Genomic DNA, 16,111 nt, shown 5'->3' with positions numbered 1-16,111 from the left:
CATGTAAATCATTTAAAGTTCAAGTTTCAGCCTAAAAGGTTTTATTTAACACAGGATGGAAATACTCTGAAATACAGGAGTAATACAGTACCCACAACAGGCAGAAATAGGGAATTAACTACCTAACTCTGAAGGAAACCTGGAAAATGGTCCCTTTTCCTGAAACCAAGTGAAATACTTGTTGAAGGCATCCATATATCCTGATATCCAGGACTGCTGCTGAGTGATTCCCATCACCAACAGCAGCAGGGACCACTGTTCCATCAGACACTGGTTTTACAAAGCTGCTGGACTCTGAACACTTGATTTAGCATCAGGTACCACACTCAGCCAGCACAGCAATCAGCTTTCTGCTCCTCTTGTGTTTGTGCTCCTGTGCAGAGTTGGTTTGGCACTTACACTGAACTTCAAAACAAATTTGGTTTGCCTCAAAACATTTAAACTCACTCATCTGTGTGGCAAGTGTCCATTGTTAAAGGAGATTAAAAATTACTGCCTTTGAAATTCCATTAGAAACTAGGAGATATTTCTCTTTTTAACACAAGGACATTGTGTTTGCCTAAACCTGCCAAGTCACCCAACCAGCCTTTTAATGATGGTGCAGTCAAAGATGGCTTACTCCTTGAGCCAGATCCCAGTCAAATCCCATTAATATCTTATTTAAAATTCCCAAAGCAGCACTTGCTCCTTGGACTAACTCACTTCAGTGCAAAGGGGTTAAATGGAATTATCTGTAACATCCCTTCTTAACTATCCACCTCTTCTTAGCTATGGATCACACGAGCCAAATAAGAGAAGAAAAACTAAGGAGAAAATCCTGTTGCTCCCCAAGACAGCCAAATTAATAATTATTTCTTCTTAAAAAGATGATTTAGTCACAGTTAGAGCTGGACTGAGGTTATCCAGAAACACCTGAGTCCACACAGCTATTTTACAATGTCTTGCAATTTAATACTTCACAATAACTCATTCCTGTGTTACTACTGTTATTTGCAGATGGGTTTGGGGGTTGATCTCCTTTTCAGTCTCTTGAGAAGACATTTAGGATAATTATAAGCTACTGAAGGTGGTCCTGTAGCTAAACCAGTTCTGTTTCTACCTTCCCAAAACATGGAAAAGGACAAGAGGAGAGGTCTTGGAAACCTGAGTTTTCAAAGAACATCAGGAACTTCAACAAACCAGAAAGGCTGAAGGGTGGTGGTGCTGAGGCAGAAATTTGTGATGGCACAGGTGACACAGGCTGTTCTGTATGAATCAGGTTTATCCATCTGAAATACTATTCTCTGAAATACTATTTCAAGTACTATTACATAACCATAACTCTGCTTCCTGGGGATTTTGTGGGAGACAGAAGATTAAGAAGTAGGTGCAGGAAGCATCAGACTCTCAGTATTTTGGAAGAAGCAATGCAGCTCGCTGGGCAGAAGCACCACAGTGTCTCTGTGTGCCTAAAGATCTGCTACTGCATCGTGCTGCTCGTGCTGTCGGATGCACAGCACGGACTTGGGCAGGATCCTGCACTCCTGGAGGGACTTGGTAAGGTCAGAGAAGCTCCTCCGGGGCACCTCCATGGTTTCAACGCTGCAGTGTTGGTAGTTGGCCAACAGTTTCTGTCCTGCCACAGCAAGGACGGTCTGGAGGCTGTCAGAGGGCTTGAAGTGGTGCTCAAACCTCTGCCCAGAGGGAGAGCGGACAGCGAGCAGCACCTGCGGCTCTTCCAGGCCTGCAGGGAGCACCCAGGGGCTCTCCTGCCTCCCCTGCCCTCCCCACTGCTCAGGGGCACAGAGGACACGTGAGCTCTCCTCGGTGGGAGTGCCGCTTCCTGACAGTGTGCTGGCACATCCCTGTCCTCCAGAAAAAGCCTTGGTGGCTTTTGGAGCATCCTCCTGGCCCTCGCTCACTTCCAGCCGGTTGGTGCGTTCAGCCAAGGCTTCCACGGCGCTGCTCCCGGCCCCCTTCCGGCCGATGGAGGGCAGCACCCGGTACCTGTTCAGGGAGGAGGAGGAGGGAGTCTTCAAAGGCACCTGCTGCAGGAGCTTCGGGATCTTCCCAGGAGACACCTGGGCAGGTGGGAACGCCGCTTTTGTGAGCGGCGCTCTCCGGCTCCTTCCTAATTCCCGAGGAGAAGGTGCCAGCGGGGAGCCTGGCACAGGGCACGGACAGCCTTCCGTGCCCTGACGGTGGCTCAAGCCTGGCCTCTGTCCCTTGGCAGATTTGGGCCTGGAGACGTGCATGGTGATGGTGCTGGCCCACAGCAGAGTGGCTGTGCCCAGAGGGGAGCGGAGCTGAGCTGGTGCTGAGTCCTGGAAAGCCGCTGTGGCCATGGCACCTGTGGGGTGGGAGAGAGGGAAAAGTTACAGGAACTGGGCAGGAGCCCTCAGCCTCCCTGGGGCTCCCACACTGGGCTCTGGGGCAGGTAATGCCAGATAAACCTGGGGCACCACTGCATGGGCATCACTGGGAATCACTGGGAATCAATGGGTATCACTGGGTATCACATGGGCATCACTGGGTATCACTGGGAATCAATGGGTATCACTGGGTATCACTGGGTATCACATGGGCATCACTGGGTATCAATCACATGGGCATCACTGGGCATCACTGGGTATCACATGGGCATCACTGGGTATCACTGGGCATCACTGGGAATCACATGGGTATCACTGGGTATCACTGGGTATCACTGGGAATCACTGGGTATCACTGGGAATCACATGGGTATCACTGGGTATCACTGGGTATCACCTGGGCATCACTGGGTATCACTGGGAATCACTGGGTATCACTGGGCATCACTGGGAATCACTGGGTATCACTGGGTATCACCTGGGCATCACTGGGTATCACATGGGCATCACTGGGTATCACTGGGAATCACTGGGTATTACTGGGTATCACTGCATGGACATCACTGAGCATCACTGGGTATCACTGTGAATCACTGGGAATCACTGGGTATCACATGGGCATCACTGGGAATCAATGGGTATCACTGGGTATCACATGGGCATCACATGGGCATCACTGGGTATCAATCACATGGGCATCACATGGGTATCACTGGGCATCACTGCATGGGCATCACAGGGCATCACTAGGTATCACTGGGTATCACCTAGGCATCACTGGGTATCAGTGGGAATCACTGGGTATCACATGGGCATCACTGGGTATCACTGGGTATCACATGGGTATCACAGGGCATCACTGGGAATCACTGGGTATCACATGGGTATCACAGGGCATCACTGGGAATCAATGGGTATCACTGGGTATCACTGGGTATCACTGGGAATCACTGGGCATCACTGGGAATCACTGGGTATCAATCACATGGGCATCACTGGGCATCACTGGGTATCACTGGGCATCATTGGGTACCACATGGGCATCACTGGGCATCACTGGGTATCACTGGGCATCATATGGGTATCATTGGGTATCATATGGGCATCACTGGGCATCACTGGATATCACATGAGCACCACTGGGCATCATTGAGCATCACTGGGCATCACTGGGCAGCACTGAGTATCACTGCATGGGCATCACTGGGAATCAATGGGCATCACTGGGTATCAATCACATGGATATCACTGGGCATCACTGGGCAGCACTGGGTATCACTGGGCATCACTGGGCATCACTGGGCATCACATGGGCATCACATGGGCATCACTGGGTATCACTGGGTATCACTGGGCATCACTGGGCATCACTGGGCATCACATGGGCATCACTGGGTATCAATCACATGGGCATCACTGGGCATCACTGCATGGGCATCACAGGGCATCACTGGGTATCACTGGGTATCACCTGGGCATCACTGGGTATCACTGGGTATCAATCACATGGGCATCACAGGGCATCACTGGGCATCACTGGGCAGCACTGGGTATCACCTGGGCATCACTGGGTATCACTGGGAATCAATGGGCATCACTGGGTATCAATCACATGGATTCACTGGGCATCACTGGGTATCACTGGGCATCATATGGGCATCACTGGGCATCACTGGATATCACATGAGCACCACTGGGCAGCACTGAGTATCACTGCATGGGCAACACTGGGCATCACTGGGCATCACTGGGTATCAATCACATGGATATCACTGGGCATCACTGGGCAGCACTGGGTATCACTGGCATCACTCACCCTGCAGTGCAGTAAGGGCCGGGTCCCAGAGGGGGGGAGCTGTGCTCTGTGCAGGGACTGGCTTTGGCAGGGATTGGGCAAAGCTGACCCAGAGCTTTGGGGAGTTGTGCCCTTTGCCACTGAATGCCAGTTTTGGATGGAAATAACGATTTCTTTCTTCTGAAGCTGAAAACTCAGCACAAACGGGAGAGGAGTGAAGCTCAGAGCACAACTCTGGCCTTTGCACCGTTCCTGCAGGGGCAGATCCAGTGCCCATTGGGGATTTGGGGATAAGATTGATTTCACTTCATATTTTAAAGGTATCAAAACCATTGAGATTGAAAATCCCTGATTCAATACACAGAAACCTGTTCTGACTCTCCAGAGACCAAAAGTGTCCAAAATTCTCCGTTTAACAGAGAATGATTTACCTGAGGGAACGGCTGGAGCTCTGCCAGGGGGGTTTGGGTTGGGTATCAGGGAAAGGTTCCTCCCCCAGAGGGGCTGGCACTGCCCAGGCTCCCCAGGGAATGGGCAATGCCAGCACACCTGGGCTGGGCAATGCCAGCACACCTGGGCTGGGCAATGCCAGCACACTTGGGCCGGGCAATGCCAGGCACACCTGGGCTGGGCAATGCCAGCACACCTGGATGGGGCAATGCCAGCACACCTGGGCTGGGCAATGCCAGCACACCTGGGCTGGGCAATGCCAGCACATCTGGATGGGGCAATGCCAGCACACCTGGGCTGGGCAATGCCAGGCAAACCTGGGCTGGGCAATGCCAGCACATCTGGGATGGGCTATGCCAGCACACCTGGATGGGCTATGCCAGCACATCTGGGATGGGCAATGCCAGGCACACCTGGCTGGGGCAATGCCAGGCACACCTGGGATGGGGCAATGCCAGCACACCTGGATGGGGCAATGCCAGCACACTTGGGCTGGGCAATGTCAGCACACCTGGACTGGGGCAATGCCAGGCACACCTGGATGGGGCAATGCCAGCACATCTGGGATGGGCAATGCCAGGCACACCTGGCTGGGGCAATGCCAGCACACTTGGGCTGGGCAATGTCAGCACACCTGGACTGGGGCAATGCCAGCACATCTGGGATGGGGCAATGCCAGGCACACCTGACTGGGGCAATGCCAGGCACAGCTGGGCTGGGCAATGCCAGTACACAGGGAATGGCTTCCCACTGACAGGGGACAGGGTTACATGCGATCTTGGGATGAAACTTCCCTGTGAGGGTGGGCAGGCCCTGGCACAGGGTGCCCAGAGCAGCTGTGGCTGCCCCTGGATCCCTGGCAGTGCCCAAGGCCAGGCAGGACAGGGCTGGGAGCACCTGGGACAGTGGAAGGTGTCCCTGCCATGGCAGGGGTGGCACAAGATGTTCTTTAAGTTCCCTTCCAACCCAAACCCTTCTGGGACTCCATTCCAAACCAAACAGAGAGAACAGCCCCGGTGGCACTTTGCCAGGGATGTGTTTGTTATTTAACATTTCACTTCTCCTGCAGCTCAGCACGGCCAAGGCAGAGTCCCAGCACACCCTGCCCAGCCCCAGCTGACAGACCTGTCACACTGCCAGACCCGTCCCTGCCGAGCCCCCAGGGAAGGGGACAGGGACAGGGCCCAGGTGACTCAGCCCAGCTTCCCAGGAGCCCGTGGGAGGGACAGGGGCTGCGCCTCCCGCTTGCTGCTGCTAACAAATAAACTCCACGGCAACAAGGCACCGAGGCACAGCTCCCAGGGAGCACTGACAAACATCCCAGCAACGCTGCCACCGCCAAGAATGAACCCCCAGCCAAACAAGCTGGCAGAACCCGGGTGGGGCCCTCCTGCCCTGCCCCAGCACGGTGTGTGACAGAGGGGACAGGCTGGAAATGGGGTCTGCTGAGGGCAGGCACGGAGAACCACAACCAGGGAGGGCCGTGCCCACAGGTGCCCCCAGGGCCCGGGAGGTGGGCACTGCACACCCTGACCCACAGGATCCCAGCGGGGCCAGGCTGCAAGGGACAAGGGCAGCTCATGGGGTGCCACCTCCCTGACCCAGCAGGGCACAGGGCACAGGGCACCCGGCATGGAGCACAGGGCACAGGGCACACAGCACAGGGCATGGAGCACAGGGCACAGGGCACAGAGTACAGAGTACAGAGTACAGGGCACGGGGCAGCGGGCACAGAGTACAGGGCACGGGGCACAGCAGGGCACGGGGCACAGAGCACAGAGCCAGGGGCACAGAGCACAGAGCACAGGGCACAGGGCACAGGGCACAAAGCACAGAGCACAGAGCACACAGAACAAAGCACAGGGCACAAAGCACAGGGCACAGGGCATGGGGCACAGGGCACAGAGCACAGGGCACAGAGCACAGGGCACAGGGCACAGGGCACAGGGCACAGGCCTGTGTGCGGATGGGTCTGGGATACCTCTGGCAGGGACACTCCACAGCCTCTCTGGGCAATGTGTTCCAGGTGTTTAAAGAAGTCCTTCCTCATGCTCAGCTGGAACCTCCTGGGCATCACTCCCTGCCCAGTGCCCCTGTCCTGGTGCGGGCTGGCCCAGCCCCAGGAGAGCCCTCGGTGCCACCGCCCGGCCGGGCCCACAGCTGGGCCGGGGGCTGAGCCCACGGCCGGGCCCGCGGCAGGAGCGCAGCCCCGCCGGCAGAGCCGGGCGCTGTAGCGCGGCTGAGAGCCCCAGAAGCCGCCCCCGCTCCCTCCCCCGGTGCCGGTGCCGGTGCCGGTCCCGCAGCGGCCCCGCCGCCCCTCACCTGCCCCGCGCCCGCCTCACGGCGCCGTTACCGCGGCCACCGCGCGCGCCACGCCCCGCCCACGGCACCGCCCCTGGCACCGCCCACGGCACCGCCCATGGGAACGGGGAACGGGAATGGGAAATGGGAACGGGAATGGGGACGGGAATGGCAATGGGAATGGGAATGGGGACGGGAATGGCAATGGGAATGGGGACGGGGATGGGGAATGGGAACGGGAATGGGAATGGGGATGGGGAATGAGGAATGGGGACAGGGAATGGGAATGGGAATGGGGATGGGGATGGGGACAGGAATGGGAATGGGAATGGGGATGGGAATGGGAATGGGAATGGGAATGGGAATGGGAACGGGAATGGGGAAAGGGAATGGGAATGGGAATGGGAATGGGAATGGGAATGGGGAAAGGGAATGGGAATGGGAATGGGAACGGGAATGGGAATGGAGACAGAGAATGGGAATGGGGAAAGGGAATGGGAATGGGAACGGGAATGGGAACGGGAATGGGATAATGAATGGGGAAAGGGAATGGGAATGGGAATGGGAATGGGAACGGGAATGGGAATGGGAATGGAGAGAGAGAATGGGAATGGGGAAAGGGAATGGGAATGGGAATGGGAATGGGAATGGGAATGGGAACGGGAATGGGGAAAGGGAATGGGAATGGGAATGGGGAATGGGGACAGGGAATGGGAATGGGAATGGGAATGGGAATGGGAACGGGAATGGGAATGGGAATGGGAACGGGAATGGGAATGGGAATGGGAACATGAATGGGGAAAGGGAATGGGAATGGGAATGGGAATGGGAATGGGAATGGAAATGGGAATGGGGAAAGGGAATGGGAATGGGAATGGGAATGGGAACGGGAATGGGAACGGGAATGGGAATGGGAATGGGAATGGGAATGGGAATGGGAATGGGAATGGGGAAAGGGAATGGGAATGGGAATGGGAACGGGAATGGGAATGCAGACAGAGAATGGGAATGGGGAAAGGGAATGGGAATGGGAACGGGAATGGGAACGGGAATGGGAACATGAACGGGGAAAGGGAATGGGAATGGGAATGGGAACGGGAATGGGAAGGGGAATGGGAACGGGAACGGGAATGTGAATGGAGAGAGAGAATGGGAATGGGGAAAGGGAATGGGAATGGGAATGGGAATGGGAATGGGAATGGGAATGGGAACGGGAATGGGGAAAGGGAATGGGAATGGGAATGGGGAATGGGGACAGGGAATGGGAATGGGAATGGGAATGGGAATGGGAATGGGAATGGGAATGGGAACGGGAATGGGAATGGGGATGGGGAATGAGGAATGGGGACAGGGAATGGGAATGGGAATGGGAATGGGAATGGGAATGGGAACGGGAATGGGAACGGGAATGGGGAAAGGGAATGGGAATGGAGACAGAGAATGGGAATGGGGAAAGGGAATGGGAATGGGAACGGGAATGGCAACGGGAATGAAAACATGAATGGGGAAAGGGAATGGGAATGGGAATGGGAATGGGAATGGGAATGGGAATGGGAATGGGAATGGGAACGGGAATGGGAATGGGAATGGAGAGAGAGAATGGGAATGGGGAAAGGGAATGGGAATGGGAATGGGAATGGGAATGGGAATGGGAATGGGAATGGGAACGGGAATGGGGAAAGGGAATGGGAATGGGGAATGGGGACAGGGAATGGGAATGGGAATGGGAACGGGAATGGGAATGGGAATGGGAATGGGGACGGGGATGGGGAATGGGAACGGGAATGGGAATGGGGAATGAGGAATGGGGACAGGGAATGGGAATGGGAATGGGGATGGGGATGGGGACGGGAATGGGAATGGGAATGGGGATGGGAATGGGAATGGGAATGGGAATGGGAATGGGAATGGGAACGGGAATGGGAAGGGGAATGGGGAAAGGGAATGGGAATGGGAATGGGAACGGGAATGGGAATGGAGACAGAGAATGGGAATGGGGACAGGGAATGGGAATGGGAATGGGAATGGGAATGGGAATGGGAATGGGAATGGGAACGGGAATGGGAATGGGGATGGGGAATGGGGAATGGGGACAGGGAATGGGAATGGGAATGGGAATGGGAATGGGAAGGGGAACGGGAATGGGAATGGGAATGGAGAGAGAGAATGGGAATGGGGAAAGGGAATGGGAATGGGAATGGGAATGGGAATGGGAACGGGAATGGGGAAAGGGAATGGGAATGGGAATGGGGAATGGGGACAGGGAATGGGAATGGGAATGGGAACGGGAATGGGAATGGGAATGGGAATGGGGACGGGGATGGGGAATGGGAACGGGAATGGGAATGGGGATGGGGAATGAGGAATGGGGACAGGGAATGGGAATGGGAATGGGGATGGGGATGGGGACAGGAATGGGAATGGGAATGGGGATGGGAATGGGAATGGGAATGGGAATGGGAATGGGAATGGGAATGGGAATGGGAACGGGAATGAGAACGGGAATGGGGAAAGGGAATGGGAATGGGAATGGGAATGGGAATGGGAATGGGAATGGGAATGGGGAAAGGGAATGGGAATGGGAATGGGAACGGGAATGGGAATGGAGACAGAGAATGGGAATGGGGAAAGGGAATGGGAATGGGAATGGGAATGGGAATGGGAATGGGAATGGGAACGGGAATGGGGAAAGGGAATGGGAATGGGGAATGGGGACAGGGAATGGGAATGGGAATGGGAATGGGAATGGGAACGGGAATGGGAATGGGAATGGGAACGGGAATGGGAACGGGAATGGGAACATGAATGGGGAAAGGGAATGGGAATGGGAATGGGAATGGGAATGGGAATGGGAATGGGAATGGGAAGGGGAACGGGAATGGGAATGGAGAGAGAGAATGGGAATGGGGAAAGGGAATGGGAATGGGAATGGGGAATGGGGACAGGGAATGGGAATGGGAATGGGAATGGGAAAGGGAATGGGAATGGGAATGGGAATGGGAATGAGAACGGGAATGGGAATGGGGATGGGGAATGAGGAATGGGGACAGGGAATGGGAATGGGAATGGGGATGGGGATGGGGACGGGAATGGGAATGGGAATGGGGATGGGAATGGGAATGGGAATGGGAATGGGAATGGGAATGGGAATGGGAATGGGAACGGGAATGGGGAAAGGGAATGGGAATGGGAATGGGAATGGGAATGGGAATGGGAATGGGAATGGGAATGGGGAAAGGGAATGGGAATGGGAATGGGAACGGGAATGGGAATGGAGACAGAGAATGGGAATGGGGATGGGGATGGGGACAGGAATGGGAATGGGAATGGGGATGGGAATGGGAATGGGAATGGGAATGGGAATGGGAATGGGAATGGGAACGGGAATGGGAACGGGAATGGGGAAAGGGAATGGGAATGGGAATGGGAATGGGAATGGGAATGGGAATGGGGAAAGGGAATGGGAATGGGAATGGGAACGGGAATGGGAATGGAGACAGAGAATGGGAATGGGGAAAGGGAATGGGAATGGGAACGGGAATGGGAACGGGAATGGGAACATGAATGGGGAAAGGGAATGGGAATGGGAATGGGAACGGGAATGGGAATGGGAATGGAGAGAGAGAATGGGAATGGGGAAAGGGAATGGGAATGGGAATGGGAATGGGAATGGGAATGGGAATGGGAACGGGAATGGGGAAAGGGAATGGGAATGGGAATGGGGAATGGGGACAGGGAATGGGAATGGGAATGGGAATGGGAATGGGAACGGGAATGGGAATGGGAATGGGAACGGGAATGGGAACGGGAATGGGAACATGAATGGGGAAAGGGAATGGGAATGGGAATGGGAATGGGAATGGGAATGGGGAAAGGGAATGGGAATGGGAATGGGAATGGGAATGGGAACGGGAATGGGAACGGGATTGGGGAAAGGGAATGGGAATGGGAATGGGAATGGGAATGGGAATGGGAATGGGAATGGGAATGGGAATGGCAATGGGGAAAGGGAATGGGAATGGGAATGGGAACGGGAATGGGAATGGAGACAGAGAATGGGAATGGGGAAAGGGAATGGGAATGGGAACGGGAATGGGAACGGGAATGGGAACATGAACGGGGAAAGGGAATGGGAATGGGAATGGGAATGGGAATGGGAATGGGAACGGGAACGGGAATGGGAATGGAGAGAGAGAATGGGAATGGGGAAAGGGAATGGGAATGGGAATGGGAATGGGAATGGGAACGGGAATGGGGAAAGGGAATGGGAATGGGAAGGGGGAATGGGGACAGGGAATGGGAATGGGAATGGGAATGGGAATGGGAATGGGAATGGGAATGGGAACGGGAATGGGAATGGGGATGGGGAATGAGGAATGGGGACAGGGAATGGGAATGGGAATGGGGATGGGGATGGGGACGGGAATGGGAATGGGAATGGGGATGGGAATGGGAATGGGAATGGGAATGGGAATGGGAATGGGAATGGGAATGGGAATGGGAACGGGAATGGGAACGGGAATGGGGAAAGGGAATGGGAATGGGAATGGGAATGGGAATGGGAATGGGAATGGGAATGGGAATGGGAATGGGGAAAGTGAATGGGAATGGGAATGAGAACGGGAATGGGAATGGAGACAGAGAATGGGAATGGGGAAAGGGAATGGGAATGGGAACGGGAATGGGAACGGGAATGGGAACATGAATGGAGAAAGGGAATGGGAATGGGAATGGGAACGGGAATGGGAATGGAGACAGAGAATGGGAATGGGGATGGGAATGGGAATGGGAATGGGAATGGGAACGGGAATGGGAACGGGAATGGGAACATGAATGGGGAAAGGGAATGGGAATGGGAACGGGAATGGGAACGGGAATGGGAACATGAATGGAGAAAGGGAATGGGAATGGGAATGGGAATGGGAATGGGAATGGGAATGGGAATGGGAATGGGAACGGGAATGGGAATGGGAATGGAGAGAGAGAATGGGAATGGGGAAAGGGAATGGGAATGGGAATGGGAATGGGAATGGGAACGGGAATAAGGAAAGGGAATGGGAATGGGGAATGGGGACAGGGAATGGGAATGGGAATGGGAATGGGAATGGGAATGGGAATGGGAATGGGAACGGGAATGGGAATGGGGATGGGGAATGAGGAATGGGGACAGGGAATGGGAATGGGAATGGGGATGGGGATGGGGACGGGAATGGGAATGGGAATGGGGATGGGAATGGGAATGGGAATGGGAATGGGAATGGGAATGGGAATGGGAACGGGAATGGGAACGGGAATGGGGAAAGGGAATGGGAATGGGAATGGGAATGGGAATGGGAATGGGAATGGGAATGGGGAAAGGGAATGGGAATGGGAATGGGAACGGGAATGGGAATGGAGACAGAGAATGGGAATGGGGACAGGGAATGGGAACGGGAATGGGAATGGGAATGGGAATGGGAACGGTAATGGGAATGGGGATGGGGAATGAGGAATGGGGACAGGGAATGGGAATGGGAATGGGGATGGGGATGGGGACGGGAATGGGAATGGGAATGGGAATGGGGAAAGGGAATGGGAATGGGAACGGGAATGGGAATGGGAATGGAGAGAGAGAATGGGAATGGGGAAAGGGAATGGGAATGGGAATGGGAATGGGAATGGGAACGGGAATGGGGAAAGGGAATGGGAATGGGAATGGGGAATGGGGACAGGGAATGGGAATGGGAATGGGAACGGGAACGGGAAAGGGGAAAGGGAATGGGAATGGGAATGGGGAATGGGGACAGGGAATGGGAATGGGAATGGGAACGGGAATGGGAATGGGAATGGGAATGGGGACGGGGATGGGGAATGGGAACGGGAATGGGAATGGGGATGGGGAATGAGGAATGGGGACAGGGAATGGGAATGGGAATGGGGATGGGGATGGGGACAGGAATGGGAATGGGAATGGGGATGGGAATGGGAATGGGAATGGGAATGGGAATGGGAACGGGAATGGGAACGGGAATGGGGAAAGGGAATGGGAATGGGAATGGGAATGGGAATGGGAATGGGGAAAGGGAATGGGAATGGGAATGGGAACGGGAATGGGAATGGAGACAGAGAATGGGAATGGGGAAAGGGAATGGGAATGGGAACGGGAATGGGAACGGGAATGGGAACATGAATGGGGAAAGGGAATGGGAATGGGAATGGGAACGGGAATGGGAATGGGAATGGAGAGAGAGAATGGGAATGGGGAAAGGGAATGGGAATGGGAATGGGAATGGGAATGGGAATGGGAACGGGAATGGGGAAAGGGAATGGGAATGGGGACGGGGATGGGGAATGGGAACGGGAATGGGAATGGGGATGGGGAATGAGGAATGGGGACAGGGAATGGGAATGGGAATGGGGATGGGGATGGGGACAGGAATGGGAATGGGAATGGGGATGGGAATGGGAATGGGAATGGGAATGGGAATGGGAATGGGAATGGGAACGGGAATGGGAACGGGAATGGGGAAAGGGAATGGGAATGGGAATGGGAATGGGAATGGGAATGGGAATGGGAATGGGAATGGGGAAAGGGAATAGGAATGGGAATGGGAACGGGAATGGGAATGGAGACAGAGAATGGGAATGGGGAAAGGGAATGGGAATGGGAACGGGAATGGGAACGGGAATGGGAACATGAATGGGGAAAGGGAATGGGAATGGGAATGGGAACGGGAATGGGAATGGGAATGGAGAGAGAGAATGGGAATGGGGAAAGGGAATGGGAATGGGAATGGGAATGGGAATGGGAATGGGAATGGGAACGGGAATGGGGAAAGGGAATGGGAATGGGAATGGGGAATGGGGACAGGGAATGGGAATGGGAATGGGAATGGGAATGGGAATGGGAATGGGAATGGGAACGGGAATGGGAATGGGAATGGGAACGGGAATGGGAACGGGAATGGGAACATGAATGGGGAAAGGGAATGGGAATGGGAATGGGAATGGGAATGGGAATGGGAATGGGGAAAGGGAATGGGAATGGGAATGGGAATGGGAACGGGAATGGGAACGGGAATGGGGAAAGGGAATGGGAATGGGAATGGGAATGGGAATGGGAATGGGAATGGGAATGGGGAAAGGGAATGGGAATGGGAATGGGAACGGGAATGGGAATGGAGACAGAGAATGGGAATGGGGAAAGGGAATGGGAATGGGAACGGGAATGGGAACGGGAATGGGAACATGAACGGGGAAAGGGAATGGGAATGGGAATGGGAATGGGAATGGGAATGGGAATGGGAATGGGAATGGGAATGGGAATGGGAATGGGAACGGGAACGGGAATGGGAATGGAGAGAGAGAATGGGAATGGGGAAAGGGAATGGGAATGGGAATGGGAATGGGAATGGGAATGGGGAAAGGGAATGGGAATGGGAATGGGAATGGGGAATGGGGACAGGGAATGGGAATGGGAATGGGAATGGGAATGGGAATGGGAATGGGAACGGGAATGGGAATGGGGATGGGGAATGAGGAATGGGGACAGGGAATGGGAATGGGAATGGGGATGGGGATGGGGACGGGAATGGGAATGGGAATGGGGATGGGAATGGGAATGGGAATGGGGATGGGGATGGGAATGGGAATGGGAATGGGAATGGGAACGGGAATGGGAACGGGAATGGGGGAAGGGAATGGGAATGGGAATGGGAATGGGAATGGGAATGGGAATGGGAATGGGGAAAGGGAATGGGAATGGGAATGGGAACCGGAATGGGAATGGAGACAGAGAATGGGAATGGGGAAAGGGAATGGGAATGGGAACGGGAATGGGAACGGGAATGGGAACATGATTGGGGAAAGGGAATGGGAATGGGAATGGGAATGGGAATGGGAATGGGAATGGGAATGGGAATGGGAATGGGAATGGGAATGGGAACGGGAATGGGAATGGGAATGGAGAGAGAGAATGGGAATGGGGAAAGGGAATGGGAATGGGAATGGGAATGGGAATGGGAATGGGAATGGGAATGGGAATGGGAACGGGAATGGGGAAAGGGAATGGGAATGGGGAATGGGGACAGGGAATGGGAATGGGAATGGGAATGGGAATGGGAATGGGAATGGGAATGGGAACGGGAATGGGAATGGGGATGGGGAATGAGGAATGGGGACAGGGAATGGGAATGGGAATGGGAATGGGGATGGGGATGGGGACGGGAATGGGAATGGGAATGGGGATGGGAATGGGAATGGGAATGGGAATGGGAATGGGAATGGGAATGGGAACGGGAACGGGAACGGGAATGGGGAAAGGGAATGGGAATGGGAATGGGAATGGGAATGGGAATGGGAATGGGAATGGGGAAAGGGAATGGGAATGGGAATGGGAACGGGAATGGGAATGGAGACAGAGAATGGGAATGGGGACAGGGAATGGGAATGGGAATGGGAATGGGAATGGGAATGGGAATGGGAATGGGAATGGGAATGGGAACGGGAATGGGAATGGGGATGGGGAATGAGGAATGGGGACAGGGAATGGGAATGGGAATGGGGATGGGGATGGGGACGGGAATGGGAATGGGAATGGGAATGGGGAAAGGGAATGGGAATGGGAATGGGAATGGGAATGGGAATGGGAATGGGAACGGGAATGGGAATGGGAATGGAGAGAGAGAATGGGAATGGGGAAAGGGAATGGGAATGGGAATGGGAATGGGAACGGGAATGGGGAAAGGGAATGGGAATGGAAATGGGGAATGGGGACAGGGAATGGGAATGGGAATGGGAACGGGAATGGGAATGGGAATGGGAACGGGAATGGGAACGGGAATGGGGAAAGGGAATGGGAATGGGAATGGGAATGGGAATGGGGAAAGGGAATGGGAATGGGAACGGGAATGGGAATGGAGACAGAGAATGGGAATGGGGAAAGGGATTGGGAATGGGAATGGGGAAAGGGATTGGGGAAAGGGAATGGGAATGGGAATGGGAATGGGAATGGGAATGGGGAAAGGGAATGGGAATGGGAACGGGAATGGGAATGGAGACAGAGAATGGGAATGGGGAAAGGGAATGGGAATGGGAATGGGAACGGGAATGGGGAAAGGGAATGGGAATGGGAATGGGAATGGGAATGGGAATGGGAATGGGAATGGGAATGGGAATGGGAACAGCAACGGGGACCGGGAACGGCAATGGGGAATGGGAATGGGGACAGGGAATG

The 16,111-nt window shown here is 54.5% G+C and overlaps 1 protein-coding gene across 2 annotated transcripts; it reads right to left on the bottom strand.

The window, feature by feature from the left end:
* Nucleotides 1-24: 24 nt before the first annotated feature.
* Nucleotides 25-6,952, bottom strand: UBXN10 (UBX domain protein 10). Of its 2 annotated transcripts, none has more exons than XM_063177122.1 (2): nt 6,919-6,952; nt 25-2,329 (listed from the first exon to the last, which is right to left on the bottom strand). In XM_063177122.1, the coding sequence occupies exon 2, from the start codon at nt 2,322-2,324 to the stop codon at nt 1,449-1,451; it is 876 nt and encodes a 291-aa protein (XP_063033192.1). In that variant the 5' UTR covers nt 2,325-2,329; nt 6,919-6,952; the 3' UTR covers nt 25-1,448. The 2 variants fall into 2 exon arrangements, with proteins under 2 accessions (XP_063033192.1, XP_063033193.1); XM_063177123.1 differs by lacking the exon at nt 6,919-6,952 and adding an exon at nt 6,578-6,677.
* Between the last annotated feature and the right edge of the window lie 9,159 nt (nt 6,953-16,111).

This window comes from Melospiza melodia, chromosome 26 (assembly GCF_035770615.1).
Source record: "Melospiza melodia melodia isolate bMelMel2 chromosome 26, bMelMel2.pri, whole genome shotgun sequence".
Classification (NCBI taxonomy): domain Eukaryota; kingdom Metazoa; phylum Chordata; class Aves; order Passeriformes; family Passerellidae; genus Melospiza; species Melospiza melodia.
Note: the sequence above shows the minus strand (reverse complement) of the source record. Positions and strands in the feature narration are given on the sequence as shown.

Excerpts from the sequence above, each read along its gene's own strand:
- UBXN10 (XM_063177122.1), bottom strand. The coding sequence starts at position 2,324 with ATGGCCACAGCGGCTTTCCAGGACTCAGCACCAGCTCAGCTCCGCTCC.